Source organism: Jaculus jaculus, chromosome 2 (genome assembly GCF_020740685.1).
Source record: "Jaculus jaculus isolate mJacJac1 chromosome 2, mJacJac1.mat.Y.cur, whole genome shotgun sequence".
NCBI lineage: Eukaryota > Metazoa > Chordata > Mammalia > Rodentia > Dipodidae > Jaculus > Jaculus jaculus.
The window spans coordinates 94076-111191 of record NC_059103.1 but is presented as its reverse complement, the minus strand read 5'-3'; the positions used below and the strand labels follow the sequence as shown (position 1 = coordinate 111191).

The window sequence follows — 17116 nt, the reverse complement described above, 5'->3', positions numbered from 1 at the left end:
TAAACAATTTTGAACAACAACAAAAATAAGGCTGGTGGTATCACCATACCTGATTTTAACCTATACTACAGAGCCATAGTAAGAAAAACAGCATGGTTCTGGCACAAGAAGAGACTGTTGATCAATGGAACAGAATAAAAGACCTAGATGTAAGTCTGGGTAGCTATAACCACCTGATCTTTGACAAAAATACCAAAAATACTAATTGGAGAAAAGACAGCCTCTTCAGCAAATGGTGCTGGGAAAACTGGATATGTATGTGTAGAAGGATGAAAACAGATCCTTGTCTCTCTCTCCATGCACAAGAATTAAGTCCAAATGGATCATAGACCTTAATATCAGACCTGAAGCTCTGAAACTGCTAGAGGAAAAAGTAGGGGAAACCCTTCAACATTTTGGTCCTGGCAAAGACTTTCTTTTTTTTTTTTCTTTTCTTTTCTTTTCTTTTTCTTTTTTTTTTTTTTTGGTTTTTCGAGGTAGGGACTCACTCTAGCCTCAGCTGACCTGGAATTCACTATGGAGTCTCAGGGTGGCCTTGATCCTCCTACCTCTGCCTCCCGAGTGCTGGGAATAAAGACGTGCGCCACCACAGCTGGCTCTGGCAAAGACTTTCTGAATATAATCCCAATTGCTCAGGCACACATTAACTGCTGGGACCTCATAAAATTACAAAGCTTTTAAATGACAAAAGATACTGTGAATAGAGCAAAGAGACAACGTACAAAATGGGAGAAAATCTTTACCCACTATACATCTGATAGAAGATTAATATCTAGGACATACAAAGAACTCAAAAAATTAAATAATAAGAAATCAAACAACCCAATTAAAAATGGGCTATCAAGCTGGGCGTGGTGGCGCATGCCTTTAATCCCAGCACTCGGGAGGCAAAGGTAGGAGGATTGCCATGAGTTCAAGGCCACCCTGAGATGACAGAGTTAATTCCAGGTCAGCCTGGACCAGAGTGAGACCCTACCTCGAAAAACCAAAAAAAAAAAAAAAAGGGCTATGGGGGGCTGGAGAAATGGCTTAGCAGTTAAGTGCTTGCCTGTGAAGTCTGAGGACCCCAGTTTGAGGCTCAATTCTCCAGGACCCACATTAGCCAGATGCACAAGGGGGTACACACATCTGGAGTTCCTTTGCAGTGGCTGGAGGCCCTGGCACGCCTATTCTCTCTCTGTGTCTTTCTTTGTCTGTCATTCTCAAATAAATAAAAAATGTAAAAAAATGGGCTATGGGGGCTAGAGAGATGGCTTAGAGGTTAAGCTCTTGCCTGTGAAGCCTAAGGACCCCAGTCCGAGGCTCAATTCCCCAGGACCCACGTTAACCGGGGGCGCATGCATCTGGAGTTTGTTTGCAGTGGCTGGAGGCCCTGGCGTGCCCATTCTGTCTCTCTATCTGCCTCTTTCTCTCTCTGTCACTCTCAAATAAATAAATTAAAATAAACAAAAAAATTTAAAAATGGGCTATGGAACTAAATAGAGAGTTCTCAAAGGAAGAATACAGATGGCATATAAACATCTAAAAAAAAAGTTCTGCATCCCTAGTTATCAGGGAAATGCAGACTAAAACTACATTGAGATTCCATTTCACTCCTGTCAGATTGATTACCATCATGAAAACAAACGACCATAATTGCTGGTGAGGATGTGGAAAAAGAGGAACCCTTCCACACTGTTGGTGGGAATGCAATCTGGCCCAGTATTCTGGAAATCAGTGTAGAGGTTCCTAGGACAGCTAAAAATAGATCTACTATAACCCAGCTATAGCACTCTTAGGCATATATCCTAAGGACTCATCTCACTACATTAGAGATACTTGCTCAACCATGTTTATTGCCACTCTATTTGAAAGAGCTAGGAAATGGAACCAGTCTAGATGTCCCTCAACTGATGAGTGGATAATCAAGATGTGGCACATTTACACAATGGGGTTCTACTCAGCAATAAGGAAAAATGAAGTTATGAAATGTGCAGGAAAATGGATGGATCTGGAAAGGATTATACTAAGTGAGGTAACCCAGGCCCAGAAAGCCAAATACCACATGTTCTCTCTCATATGTGGATCCTAGCTACAAATTATTAGACTTCTGTGTGAGTAGGAAGAAAACTCAGCAGCAGAGGCCAGTAAGCTAGAAAGGAGTTATAAAGGGAATAGAAAGCAGTGGGGGGACTTAATAGGATGGTATTGTATATATGTAAGTAGAAGAACAGATTAATGGGAGTGGAAAGGCCTAAGTGAGGTCAGGGGAAGAGATTAAGTAAAAGAAAGGTGGAGGGAAGGCTAATCAAAATATAAAAGAATATAAATAAGTCATATGGAAACCTACATTTTTGGACAATGGAACACCCAGAAATCATAGATTGTTACTAGAAAATTTTTAATGCCAGAAATGGGATACCTTCTAGTGAGTTATTAGCCAGGGAGTTCCCTGATGCCACCAAAACATTATAGGCCATTGCCGAGGTCCTTGGTTTACCATCAGGAATAGATGGTAAGACCCTATTGCTAAAGACTCCACATATTTGGGCTGCAAGTTCACTGAGATATCCTGCTGGAACTGAGCTGAAAACCTCCTCCTCCATGTAGACCAGCTGCCAGAAAGGTGGAAAAGGTTGCCAGGTGTGGTGGCGCACACTTTTAATCCCAGCACTTGGTAGGAAGATCACTGAAGGTTCAAGGCCAACCTGAGACTACATAGTAAATTCCAGGTCAGCCTAAGCTAGAGCGAGACCCTACCTCAAAAAAAAAAAAAAAAAAAAAAAGCAACAACAAAAAAAATAAAGCTGGAAAAAGTCACGCTGTATGCAGTTCAATAAAGGAGAGAGAAAAATCACCAGTGAAGATACTCAGCAGTGGTGACTGCAAACCTTATATTTGGCCAGTCATGCCAAATGAGCCAACTAGTGCAATAGTGGCATATCTGTTATTGGGGAAATCAACACCCCCCCCCAATTTGACTGGAGGCCTGCTCCATGGGAGGGAATACATTCCTGATACTGAGAACCTACAATGGGATAGTCATGAGACCTAGGGGTGTAATGTCTGCTGGTGTCTGGCTAAATGTATGTACTATGCTCACCAAACTGCCCAGTAAGCACTTCTCTTAATGTTCATACTTATATATTTAAAAAATATTTTTTGTTTATTTTATTTTTATTTATTTGAGAGCAAGAGAGAGAGAGAGAAAGAGGCAGAGAAAGAGAGAGAATGGGCACACCAAGGCCTCTAGCCACTGAAAACGAACTACGGACATGTGCACCCCTTTGTGCATCTGCCTAACGTGGGTCCTGGGGAATCAAGCCTGGAACCAGGATCTGTAGGCTTCACAGGCAAGTGCTTAACCACTAAGCCATCTCTCCCACCCCATAGCTTATATATTAATGCTACTCTAACTTTTGGTTAGAGAAGCTTCTGTTTTCAGATGACAGTGACCTGGGATGACTCAGGAGGCATCATGGTGCTGAGAAGAAGTGATACAGGAGTGCTCAGCACTGAAATATCTCATCACACCTTCCATGGCTCAGGGTCCATTGCAGAAGAGGTGGTGGAAAGAATGTAAGAGCCAAAGGAAGGATAGAACTCCTTACAGTGTGCTCCTTCAGACACAAAATGGTATGGATATCCATGATCTCACAGTACCTGATACTACCTACACAAGACCATCATAATAAGAGGAAAAGATGATGACATCAAAATAAGAGACTGATTGAGAGGGGGAGGGGATATGATGGAAAGTGGAATTTTAAAGGGGATAGTGGGAGGAGGGAGGGAATTACAATGGTATATTTTTTTCAATCATGGAAGTTGTCAATAAAAAAAAAATTAGGGGGCTGGAGAGATGGCATAGCGGTTAAGCGCTTGCCTGTGAAGCCTAAGGACCCCGGTTCAAGGCTCGGTTCCCCAGGTCCCACGTTAGCCAGATGCACAAGGGGGCGCATGCGTCTGGAGTTTGTTTGCAGAGGCTGGAAGCCCTGGCGCGCCCATTCTCCCTCTCCCCCTCTATCTGTCTTTCTCTCTGTGTCTGTCGCTCTCAAATAAATAAATAAAAATTAAAAAAAAAAATTAGGGGCTGGAGAGAGAGTTTAGCGGTTAAGCGCTTGCCTGTGAAGCCTAAGGACCTTGGTTCGAGGATCAATTCCCCAGGACCCACGTAAGCCAGATGCACAAGGGGGCACATGCGTCTGGAGTTCGTTTGTAGTGGCTGGAGGCCCTGGTGCACCCATTCTCTTTATCTATCTGCCTCTTTCTTTCTCTGTCTATTGCTCTCAAATAAATAAATAATAATTTTAAAATTATTTAAAAAATAAAATAAAATTAGAGCCAGGTGTGGTGGTGCACACCTTTAATCCCAGCACTCAGGAGGCAAAGTTAGAAGGATCACCATGAGTTCAAGGCCACCCTGAGACTACAGAGTGAATTCCAATTCAGTCTGAGCTAGAGTGAGACCCTACTTTGAAAAACTAAATAAATAAGTAATAAAACTTTTTTAAAAAACATACTTGCTTGCAAAGCCTGACAGCCCAGGTAAAGCTAGATGCACAAAGTGGCACATGCTTCTGGAGTTTGTTTGCAATGGTAGAAGGCCCTGGTGTGCCCATATTTGAGCTCTCTATAATAAAAATGTTTTTAGCCAGGCGTCGTGGTGCATGCCTTTAATCCCAGCACTCAGGTGGTAGAGGTAGGATTGTTGTAAATTCAAGGCCACCCTGAGACTACATAGTGAATTCCAGGTTAGCCTGGACTGGAGTGTGATTCTACCTTAAAAAACAAAAACAAACAAACAAACAAAAAAATCTTTCTTTCCTTTCCTCATGCTGTTTCAGGTATTTGTCAGTGACATTATGTATATGACTAATACATGTTTATATACACAGATTCAGTATCCTGTATCTGAAATGCTTGAGACCAGGAATGTTTCAGATTTTCCAGCTGTACAAAGTTGGGGATCTTTGCTTACTTTATTAAATGAGCTGGGGATATAACTCAGTGGTAAAGCATTTGCCTAGCATGTGCAAGGTATTCCTAATCTGAAATGCTCCAAAATCTGAAACATTTTTAGTGCCAGTCCCTTGACAAGCAAGGACTGGCCCACATGATAGTAGGGCTGCAATTAAAAACAGCCTTTGAGCATGGCTAAAATAATAGCCTTGATTTCTTTTTGTGGGGAGGGGTCTGTTAATGTTAAGGTTTTTTTTTCACATGGACAATTATTGTGAATGATTTTATAAATTTCATTTATTGGGTTGGAGAGATGGCTTAGCGGTTAAGCGCTTGCCTGTGAAGCCTAAGGACCCCGGTTCGAGGCTTGGTTCCCCAGGTCCCACGTTAGCCAGATGCACAAGGGGGCGCACGCATCTGGAGTTCGTTCACAGAGGCTGGAAGCCCTGGCGCGCCCATTCCCACTCTCTCCCTCTATCTGTCTTTCTCTCTCTGTCTGCCGCTCTCAAATAAATAAAAATAAATAAATAAATAAAAATAAAAATAAATTTCATTTATTTGCATGTGTATGTATGTGCATGAGTGTGACATTCTTGCCAGCTGTAAATGAATACCTGTCCAGCTTCATTTAGCATGGCTATGGAATTGAACCTGAGTGGGCAGGCTTGCATTTTTCACCACTGAGCCATCTCCACAGCCCATGAATTGTATCTTTTAATACATTTTATAATTTATTCATTTATTTGCAAGCAGTAAAAGAGACAGACAGACAGAATGGGAGTGCCCAGGCCTGTAGATGCTGCAAACCAACTCCGGATGCATGCGCCACTTTGTACATCTGGCTTTACATGGGTACTGGGGAATGAAACCTGGATCATTAGGTTTTGCAGGCAAGTGCCTTAACCGCTGAGCCATCTCCCCATCCCATGAATTGTACCTTTAACATTCACATTCAGATATTTCAAACTCAGTAGTGCAGAGCATTACTGTTTTTGTGAGTACTTTTCTCACAGACCTTACATGTATCTTCATAAGTATTCATGAGTATCTGCAAAAGCAAAACTCCAAATGATCACAGAAAATGCGGCAGTTGTCCAGGACTCCAAGACAGAGGCGGCCCTTTGTAGTTACAAGAATCCTTTCAGAGGTGGATTTGTGTATCATAAAATTTACATCTCCTAAATCCCTAACCATGTTTTCCTATTTTAACTAGTTGTTTGACCTTACATCTTTCAGACCTTCCTGTTTAAAATTAAACGGGCTGGGTCTCGGCTCAGTGATTTGTCACTCGCTAAGCAAAGCCTACAGGACTGGGTTCAATTCCCCAGTACCCACTTAAAGCCATGTACATAGTGGTGCTTGCCTCTGGGGTCCCTTTGCAGTGGCAAGAGGCCACCACATATCCATTATTTATCTCCCACCTCCCCACCCATAAAATTTTTTTTTTAATAAAATATTAGGGCTGGAGACATGGCTCAGCAGTTAAGGTGCTTGCCTGCAGAGCTTAACGACCAGAGTTCAATTCCCCAGTACCCACGTAAAGCCAGATGCACAAAGTGAATTTGCATCAGGGGTCCTGTTTGCAGGGCTGGAGGCGCTAGCACGTCCATTCTGTCTGTCTTCTCTCTTTTTCCCTGCTTGCAAATAAATACATATTTATTTTAAAAAATTAAATTTGACAGAAGCTAGGTATGGTAGCAGGTTGTTGTTATTCCTGCACTTGGGACAGCTGAGGCAGGAGGATTTTAGACTCTCAGACCAGCCTGGACTACATAGACTGTCTCAAAAAAAAAAAAAAAGGACAAAAAGTATAAACCACTACTGGATTTAATTCTTGCGGATAACTGCAAACAAAATCAACTCTGACAACATCACCTGGGGGGAGGTCCCGTGCAGGGCTCTCAGGAGAACCCTGGCCAGGGTCGCCGCCTCCTCCCCGCTCCGGGGGCAGTGCTCGCGCACCCACGTCCCGAGCTCCTCGGGCAGGATGGTCAGGAACTGCTCCAGCACCAGCAGCTCCAGGATCTGCTCTTTGGAGCGCATGTCGGGCCTCAGCCACCGTCGACACAGCTCCCGCAGCCGCCCCAACGCCTCTTCGGGGCCAGACGCTTCCTGGTAGCGCAGCTGCCGGAACTGCAGCCGACAAGCCTCCGCGCTGTGCCAGAGCCTCGAGCCGTCGCCCGCGGGGCCTTGGCGCGGCTCCTCCTCCACTTTCACGATCAGAAGCCCCTCGGGCTGCGGCGGCGCGGCGACGGCGAGCCCGGATCGCACGGCCATCGGAGCCCTCTCTGCTCCGTCCCACCTAAGACACACACCCGACTCCCAGAGGGAGGAGGGCGGAACCCACCGGCCTCCCCCAAAACTGGCGCTCACGGGGGCCCACCCCGCAGCCCCTGGGGACCCGACGCCCCAACGCCCCAAAAGTCTGATTGCTGTGCCCACAACCCGCCCGAAGCCGGGACAGAAAACTAAAGCCAGGCCGGAAGTACCTGTCAGCAACCTACGCGGGCCCCACCCCTGAATTTCCAAGACCTCTCTAGGCAACCGTGGAGGACTAGGATGCGTCTCGGTTGTTCACTGTCCTCACCCCTAGAGAGCCGCAGCTTCGGGGGCCTACGTCCTCAAGAAAAACAGTGAGGTTAGGGGACTCATTATTCACTCTAGCATGTCCCCAGCATTGCATAGCTCCCAGCTTGGAGGTACCTTAATCCCAGCACTAGGGAGGTGGGGGAAATTGAAGGCCATCCTTGACTATGTAATGAATTTGAGGCCAGCCCGAATAATAAGAATGGGGTTAGGAGCAAGTACTAGGGAATAAAAACTTTAAGGAGCATGATGGTACACACCTTTAGTCCTAGCAATCATGAGGTAGGAGGATTGCAGTGAGTTCAAGGCTACCCTGAGACTACATAATGAATTCCAGGTCAGCCTGCACTAGAGTGAAAATCTACCTCACAAACAAAACAAAACAAAACAAAACAACTTTAAGGAAATAAATGTACATTAGGTGCTATGGACTTTGGCTAAATGTTATGGGCTTTCAGGCTGGATAGATGGCTTAGCACTTAAGATACTTCCTTGCAAAGCCAAAGGACCTTGGTTCAATTCCCTAGGACCCACGTAAGCCAGATGCACAAGGTGGCACATGCATCTGGAGTTTGCAGTAGCTGGATGCCCTGGCGCCCATTCTCTCTCTCTCTCTCTCTCTCAAATAAATAAATAAAAATATTTTTAAAAAGTTATGAGCTTTCATGTCTAACAAAGATGAAGAAACGGAGGCTGTAGGAAGTTGGGTCTTAACAGGTGCAATAGTGGCACGTCTGTTACAGGGGAAACCAACCGCCCTCTAATTGGACTAGAGGCCGGCTCCATGGAAGGGAATACATCCCTGATACTGAAAACCTACAACAGTGGTAGTCATGAGCCCTAGGGGTGTAACATCTGCTGCTGTCTGGCTAAATGTATATACTGTGCTCACCAAACTGCCCAGTAAGCACTTCTCTTAATGTTCATACTTACATAGTAATGCTACTCTCACTTTTGGGTAGAGAACCTTCTCTTTTCAGATGGCAGTGACCTTTGAATGACTCAGAAGGTACCATGGTGCTGAGAAGTGACAGAGGAGTGCTCAGCACTGAAATATCTCAATCACACCTTTAAGGCTCAGGGTACATTGCGGAAGAGGTGGCAGAAAGAATGTAAGAGCCAAAGGAAGGGTAGGACTCCTTACAACTACTCCTCCAAACACAAAATGGCCTGGATATCCATGACCTCATAGTGCCTGACACTCCCTACACAAGACCATCATAATAGGAGGAGAAGATGATGACATCAAAATAAAAGAGAAACAGATTGAGAGGGAGAGGGGATATGATGGAGAGTGGAGTTTCAAAGGGGAAGGTGGGGGGGGGGAGGCAAGGGAATTACCATGGGATATTGTTTACAATCATGGAAGTTGTCAATAAAAACAAAAATAAAAGTTGGGTCCTTGTTCATAACCTTATATTAATGCTACTCTCACTTTTTTTTTTTTTTTTTTTTTTTTGTGGTAGGGTCTCACTTTAGCTCAGGCTGACCTGGAATTCTCTATGTAGTCTCAGGGTGGCCTCAAACTCACATCAGGTGATCCTCCTACCTCTGCCTCCCGAGTGCTGGGACTAAAGACGTGTGCCATCACACCCGGCTTACTCTCACTTTTGGTAGAGAATTTTCTGTTTTCAGATGGCAGTGAGCTTGGGATGACTCAGAAGGTACCATGGTGCTGGAAAGAAGTGACTGGAGTGCTCAGTACTATAGTATCTCTATCACACCTTCTAAGGCTCAGGGTTTAATGTGGAAGAGGTGGCGGAAAGAATGTAAGAGCCAAAGGAAGGGTAGGACTCCATACAATGTGCTCCCCCCAGACACAAAATGGCCTGGATATCCGTGACCTCACAGTGTTTGACACTACCTACACAAGACCATCATAAGAGGAGGAAAAGATCATGACATCAGAATAAGAGAGAGACTGATTGAGAGGGGAAGGGGATATGATGGAGAATGGAGTTTCAAAGGGGAAAGTGGGGGGAGGGAGGATGTTACCACGGGATATTTTTTATAATCATGGAAGTTGTTAATAAAAATTTGACAAAAAAGAAATTAAAAAGAAGTTGGGTCTTAAACTGGTCATCTTTTTTTAAAAAAGATATTTTATTTATTTATTTATTTGAGAGCAACAGAGAGAGAAAGAGGCAGAGAAAGAGAGAGAATGGGCACACCAGGGCCTCCAGCCACTGCAAACGAACTCTGGACATGTGCACCCCCTTGTGTATCTGCCTAACGTTGGTCCTGGGGAATCGAGCCTGGAACCAGGGTCCATAGGCTTCACAGGCAAGTGCTTAACCGCTAAGCCAGCTCTCCAACCCAAACTGGACATCTTAAGTGGGCTTGGTGTCAAGGCAGGACCTCTAACTTGCCATTCTCATTCATCCATTCTTCATCTTCCAGAAGAGCAGAGATTATGGGGGTCTGCTATGATCACCAGCTTTTACTTTTAGTTTTCTGAATGTGAGACAGAAAGGAAATATTCTGTTCCTGAGGCCAGTATGGGTTACAGAGTGAGTTCCAGATCAGCCTGGCATAACAATAATAGCAACTATAAATTAATACATAAAGAACTAAGCACCCTTTCTCCTAACTGGCAGTGTGGAGGATGCCTGGAGTAAAAGACATAAACCAGCAAGAGTTTGTCAGAGCGCTGGCAGCTTTCTTCAAGATGTCCGTGAAGGGCTGGAGAGATGGCTTAGCGGTTAAGGCTTGCCTATGAAGCCTAAGGACCCCAGTCTAAGGACCCCAGTTCGAGGCTCAGTTCCCCAGGACCCACATTAGCCAGATGCACAAGGGGGCGCATGCGTCTGGAGTTTGTTTGCAGTGGCTGGAGGCCCTGGCACGCTCATTCTCTCTTTCTCTGTCTCTCTGCCTCTTTCTGTCTCTGTCGGTCTCAAATAAATAAATAAAAATAAACAAAAGAATTAAAAAAAAAAAGTTTGCTCCCTACACTGAGAATTGGTGCTCCACAGAAGCTGCTTCCACAGCGCCATCCTTGTACCTCTGCGGCAGTGGGGTCAGGTCCATGACCAAGATCTATGGAGGACAGCAGAGGAACGTAGTCATGCCCAGCCACTGCAGTGGAGGCTCCAAGAGTGTGTGGCCTGTCGGGTCCTCCAAGCCCTGGGAGGGCTGAAATGGTGGAAAAGGACCAAGATAGGGGCCAGAAGCTGACACCTCAGGGACAGAGAGACATGGGCAGAATTGCCAGAGAGGTGGCAGCTGCCAACAAGAAACATTAAAACAAGAGTGCTGGGTCAATAGATAGCCTCATTCGTTAAAAATAAATAAATAGAAATAGAAATAGAAATAAATAGCTAAACAAGCAAATAAATAGCATACTTGTGTTGAAGATTCTATAAGACTGAATGACTGATTAGAACTTTATGATTTTGGCCGGGCATGGTGACGCATGCCTTTAGTCCCAGCACTTAGGAGGCAGAGGTAGGAGGGTTGCTGTGCGTTCAAGGCCAACCTGAGACTATAGAGTGAATTCTAGATCAACCTGGGCTAGAGTGAGACCCTACCTCGAAAAAAAAGGGGAGAGGTGGAGAGATGGCTTAGCAGTTAAGGCACATGGCTGTGAAACCTAAGGACCCAGGTTCAATTCTCCAGCTCCCATGTAAGCCAGATGCACATGGTAGCACATGCATCTGGAGTTGTTTGCAGTGGCTAGAGGCCTTGGTGTGTCCATTCTCTCTCTCTCCCCCTCTTTCTGTCTCAAATAAATAAAAATAAAATCTTAGCTGGGCATGGTGCGGCATGCCTTTAACCCCATCACTCAGGAGGCAGAGGTAGGAGGACTGAAGCCACCTTGAGACTACAAAGTGAATTCTAACTGTATTGGGCCATTTAGTCCCCTTGATAGCCATCCATTACCTACCCTTGTCTGACCTAACATTTTTTCACTATCAGATAAAGGCTTGTTTTGTTTTTTTTTTCAAAACAAATTTTTTTTGCTTATTTTTCCTTATTTTTATTTATTTATTTGAGAGTGACAGACAGAGAGAGAAAGAGGCAGAGACAGTCAGAGAGAGAGAATGGGCACGCCAGAGCCTCCAGCCACTGAAAATAAACTCCAGATTCATGCGCCACCTTGTGCATCTGGCTAACGTGGGTCCTGGGGAGTCGAGCCTCAAATCGGGATCCTTAGGCTTCACAGGCAAGCGCTTAACCGCTGTGCCATCTCTCCAGCCCCTGAAATAAATTCTTATTAGACCATCAGCTTCCATCAATTCTAAACTCAAGAATGTCGTTATCAAATAGCATTTGAAACCTAGAGCAGCATGTACTCCACCTACCTGCAATCTCTGCCAATGTGTTTGGCACATGCATTAATCTATTTATTCATTTTTATTTCTTTGAATATTTTTTTATTTATTTGCAAGCTAAGAGACAATGAATATAGGTGCAACAGGGCCTCCTGCCATTGCAAAAAAACTCCAGACACATGGTCCACCTTGTGCATCTTTTACATGGATACTGGGGACTCAAACCCAGGCTTTTGGGCTTTGTAAGCAAGTGCCTTTACCACTGAGCCATCTCTGGAGCACTCATATTTATTTAAATGTTTAAAAATTTTATCAAAGACCAAAGTCTTTGGAATTAAGCTAACTAGGAAAAAATAATAAATAAAAAAACATTGATACATCACAAGGGCTTTATGTATCCTAGACTGGCCTTGAAATAGGCAAGGACAACCTTGAGTTTGTAATCCTCGTGCCTCCACCTCTTGAGTGTTGAGATTACACGTGTGCACTACCTCATTCATTTTGTTAGATACTCTGGGCTTGAACCCAGGGCTTCCCACATTTTAGATAGGCACTCTACCAACTAAGCTAGACTAGAAACTAGTCTAGAAAGTTCTTGAAAGGTTTAAAAATTGAAATCATGGAGACTTCCCAAAATGAATTTAGTAGCCAGGTGTAGTGGTACATGCCTTTAATCCTAGCCCTTGGGAGGCAGAGGTAGGAGGATTACCATGAGCTCAAGGCTACCCTGAGACTACATAATTAATTCCAGGTCAGCCTGGGCTAGAGGGATTTTGGGGCTGGAGAGATGCCACAGTGGTTAAAGACGCTTGCTTGCAAAGCCTAACAGCCTGGAATTCAATTCCCCAGTACCCACGTAAAGGCAGATGCACAAAGTGGAGCATTCATCTGGAGTTTGTTTGCAGTGGCTGGAGGCCCTGGCATGCTCATACTTATTCATTCTCCCTCTCTTTCTGCATTTTCTGTTTCTCTCTCTTAAATAAATAAATAAATAAATAAAATATTTTGAACTATCTACTTTTATCTGATATGCTACCCATCAAAATGAAGCAAAACAGAACAAATCATTTTATGTCATATTGATGTACAGTTAAAGTCAATAGTTATTTTTGGTTTTGTTTTTTTGAGTTAGGGTCTCACTTTAGCCCAGGCTAAATTCACTATGTAGTCTCTGGGTGGCCTCTAACTCAAGCAATCCTCCTACCTCTGCCTCCTGAGTACTGGGATCAAGGGTGTGTGCCAACATGCCCCATAAAAAAATATATATAATTTTTGGTGTTTCGAGGTTAGGGCCTCACTTTAGCCCCGGCTGACTTGGAATTCACTATGTAGTCTCAGGTTAGCCTCAAACTCATGGCAATCTCCCTATATATGCCTCCCGAGTGCTGGGATTAAAGGCATGTGCCACCATGCCAGGCTGATAATTTTTTTTTTGAATTTTTTGTATTTTGAGGTAGGGTCTCACTCTAGCCCAGGGTGACCTGAAATTCACTATGTAGTCTTAGGGTGGCCTTGAACTCACAGCAATCCTCCTACCTCTGCTTCCAAAGTGCTGGGATTAAAGGCATGTGCCATCAGGCCCAGCACAATAAATTTTAAAAAAAAAATTTATTTATTTGAGAGTGACAGAGAGAAAGAGAGAGAGAATGGGTGTGCCAGGGCCTCCAACCACTGCAAATGAACTCCAATTGCGTGCACTCCCTTATGCATCTGGCTAACGTGGGTCCTGGAGAATCAAGACTTGAACCGGGGTCCTTAGGTTTCACAGGCGAGTGCTTAACCACTAATCCATCTCTCCAGCCCAGCAAAATGAGTTTTTATTTAAGGGACTGCCCATGTGAGTTCTTCATTGTCATTGAGGTCACCTTAGTTCTGCTAAAGATAGTCCTTGAAAGAACTGATGTTTAATGCAGTTGGGCATTTGGCCCACAATTTTCTGAGCTTCTTTTTTATCTCTGGTTGAATGACAAAGTTGTCAGATTTCTGACATCTAATTCCTTGAAGCAATTTACTTTAGAACCCAATGTTGGATAGGTGCTTCTTAATTGCTGACACCCTATACTTTTTTTGTCTAATTTTATTTATTCGGCGGGGGGGACAGAATGGGTGTGCCAGGGCCTTCAGCCACTGTACGACACCTGCCACACCTTGTACATCTGGCTTACATGGGTCCTGGGGAATCAAACCTGGGTCATTTGGCTTTGCAGGTGTTGCAGTCAGGTTCACATTGCTGACAGAAATCACCTGACCAAGAGCAGCTTGTGGGAAAGAAGGGTTTATTTTGTGCCGGGCGTGGTAGCACTTGCATTTAATTCCAGCACTTGGGAGGCAGAGGTAGGAGGATCGCCATGAGTTTGGGTCAATTTGAGACTACATAGTGAATTCCAGGTCAGCCTGGACTAGAGTGAGACCCTACCTTGAAAAAAACAAAAACTAAAAGGTAGGGGTGGGAGATGTTTATTTTGACTTATAGGTTCTTGGGGAAGCTCCATGATGGTAGGAGAAAACAATGGCATGAGCAGAGGGTGGACTTCAACCCCTGGCCAACATCAGGTGGACAGCAGGAACAGGAGAGTGTGCCAAATACTGCCAAGGGGACACTGGTTATAATACTCATAAGCCCGACCCCAACACTACACTGCCTCTAAGAGACGTTAATTCCCAAATCTCCATCAGCTAGCATTCAGAACACTTAAATTTTGGGGGACACCTGAGTCAAACCACCACAGCAGGCAAATGCCTTAACCGCTAAGCCATCCCTCCAGTCCACCTAATTCTTAATATAAATGTGTTCAGGTCACATGACAAGTCAGTCTGATTCCATGTTAGAGTTAGGAGCCATTTTGTTGTTAAATCAAGATAAGTTTCATTTCTGCTTACTGTGAAACTTAAGTTTCTGTTAGGCCTAATGGTACCTTGACTACCTGCCTGGACCTTCCTGGAACCTGAGTAACTCTCCACTCTGACAGTGCCCTGACTCATATTCTCCCAAGATGTTATGTCAAGTAATTGTGAACTGCTTGGCTTCTGTATTTCTTTTTCTATTTTTTTTTGTTTTTTTTGTTTTTGAAGTAGGGTCTCACTCTAGCTCAGGCTGGCCTGGAACTCATGGTGATCCTCCTACCTCTGCCTCCTGAGTGCTGGGATTAAAGGCGTGCGCTGTAGTTTGCTTGCCAAATTCTCTATTGGAAACCTCTCAACCTTGCAGTTTGTGAATTGTAAAAACCTGACTTCTCTTACGCTCAGGGCTGCTCTCTTAAGCAATTCTATGGGATATGTCAATGCCTGAGGGTAAAAAGGAAAATTAGCAAGTTAATTAGTTGTTTTGTACTCCCTTCAGGCCTATGTAAATCCTGTGAATATAGGGAAACCACAGGGTTCTTGTATGTTTCCAAGGATGCTTAGCTACTGGAAAAGCCCCATTGGGATAGACCTCAATTCACATTTATTTTTATTTATTTACATTTGTGTATGCATGGACGTGCCAGGGTCTCTTCCCACTGCAAAGGAACACCAGATGCTTGTGTCACTTTTTGCATCTGGTTTATGTGGATGACTTGGGAATTGAGCATGGGCTGGCTGACTTTGCAAGCAAGTGCCTTTAGCCACTGAGCCATCTCCCCAGCCTCTTATCTCATATTTACTAAGAATAGGAAAAAGCCTGCGTGGTGGCGCACGCCTTTAATCCCAGCACTTGGGAGGCAGAGGTAGGAGTTCAAGGCCACCCTGAGACTGAGTTCCAGGTCAAACTGGACTAGTGAGACCTTACCTCAAAAAAAAAAAAAAAAAAAAAAAAGAATAGGAAAGAGGGAGAATCAGAATCAGAATCATTATAGTATCAATGTTTGGAGGGCACCCTCTGAGGTTCCCAGGTTTTTGTGTCCTAGAACAAAGATTTGAACAGACACATAGATAATGACAGAAAAGGAGAGAGACTTCCAAGACACTTCCAAGCTTGGAAATGGGCCAGAACTACAAATAGGTCAAGTCCCCCAAAAGGCTGAGCCCAGCACCCTGTGAACTTCTATGGGTCACTTACGTAGTGTGCACTTTTCTTTTTATTTTTTTCCAAGGTAGGATCACACACTAGCCAGGCTGACCTGAAATTCACCATGTATTCCCAGGCTAGTCACCTCACAGTGATCCTCCTACCTCTGTCTCCTAAGTGCTGGGACCAAAGGTGTGTGCCACCATGCCAGGAAGTATGCACATTTTTCTGCACATGCTGTATTTAAAAAACAAAACAATATATATATATATTAGTTAAGCAAGTTATATATATACACATCCTGTAGTGGAAAGGGTTCCAGTTTGCCCCTTCATTGACTACTTTCATGTTAATCTTGATTTTAGGGGTTTTGGTGAGTTTTTTTTTTTTTTTTTTTTTTTCTTCGAGGCAGGGTCTCACTGTAGCTCAGGCTGACCTGGAATTCATTATGTAGTCTCAGATTGGCCTCCAACTCATGGTGATCCTCTTACCTCTGCCTCCCAAGGGCTGGGATTAAAGGTGCGTGCCACCATGCCCATTTTTTTTTTTTTAAGTTAAGGTTTCACTTTAGCTCAGGCTGACCTGGAAAGTCTCAGGGTGGCCTTGAACTCACGGTGATCCTGTAAGGAAAATGTAAGAGAAAAAGCAAAAGAGAATACCAGACTTGATATCTGCAGTTTATTGAGAGAAAGAGCAGGGGCAGCAGTCTTCCCACGGGATGAAGGCTGAAGCATTGGGCCAGGCTGGGGTGCAAGTTAATAAGGAGGATCCTAAGAAATACAGCCTGTACCAGCTGCAGGTCCACGGGAAGTAGATAAAGAACTGTAGTTATTCATGTCTTTGCTCACAATAAGCTCCCTTTTTTTTTTTTTTTTTTTTTTTTTTTTTTTTTTTTTTTTAGCCAAACTGTCTAGGAAGGATAACCCACCAGACGGTTTCTGTTCCCTCAAGGTTTTCTGAGTTAAGGGAAGTTTATCAATTGGGAGTAACCTGTCAAGGCTGCAGGTCTCTGTAACTTCTTTACTTCTTGCTAGTGTTAGAGTTAACTCTTTAGTTCCCTGTAGTTTTCAGGGAAGGCTATTAACCCTTCAGATCCTCCTACCTCTGCCTCTCTAGTGCTAGAACTAAAGGCAGCCCACTGTCAGAGACCATGCTGGCTTCCCTGAGGACAAAAGAGAACTAGCAGCCCTCATGCAGCCCCTCCCCCGAGAACAAACAGCTGCTCTGGGAGACGTCACAAGAGAGATTCCAGAAATACCACAAGATGCTCCAGAAGATTAAGGCCAGGTGGCCCTACTTCCTCCTTCCTTGTACCCCCTCCCCCTTTTTC

The 17116-nt window shown here is 44.2% G+C and overlaps 1 protein-coding gene and 1 pseudogene across 3 annotated transcripts in view; one reads left to right on the top strand and one right to left on the bottom strand.

Moving 5' to 3' along the window:
• The window catches only part of Znf394 (zinc finger protein 394), a 31342-nt gene extending 23938 nt beyond the window's left edge, over positions 1–7404 (bottom strand). For all 3 annotated transcript variants that reach the window (XM_045143831.1, XM_012952262.2, XM_045143832.1), the window contains exon 1: positions 6817–7404. In XM_045143831.1, the coding sequence (XP_044999766.1) occupies positions 6817–7218 (402 nt within the window). In that variant the 5' untranslated portion in view covers positions 7219–7404. The remainder of the gene's footprint in view (positions 1–6816) is intronic.
• Positions 7405–10132: 2728 nt separating this feature from the next.
• On the top strand, positions 10133–10769 carry LOC101596797 (annotated as a pseudogene).
• Positions 10770–17116: the final 6347 nt, after the last annotated feature.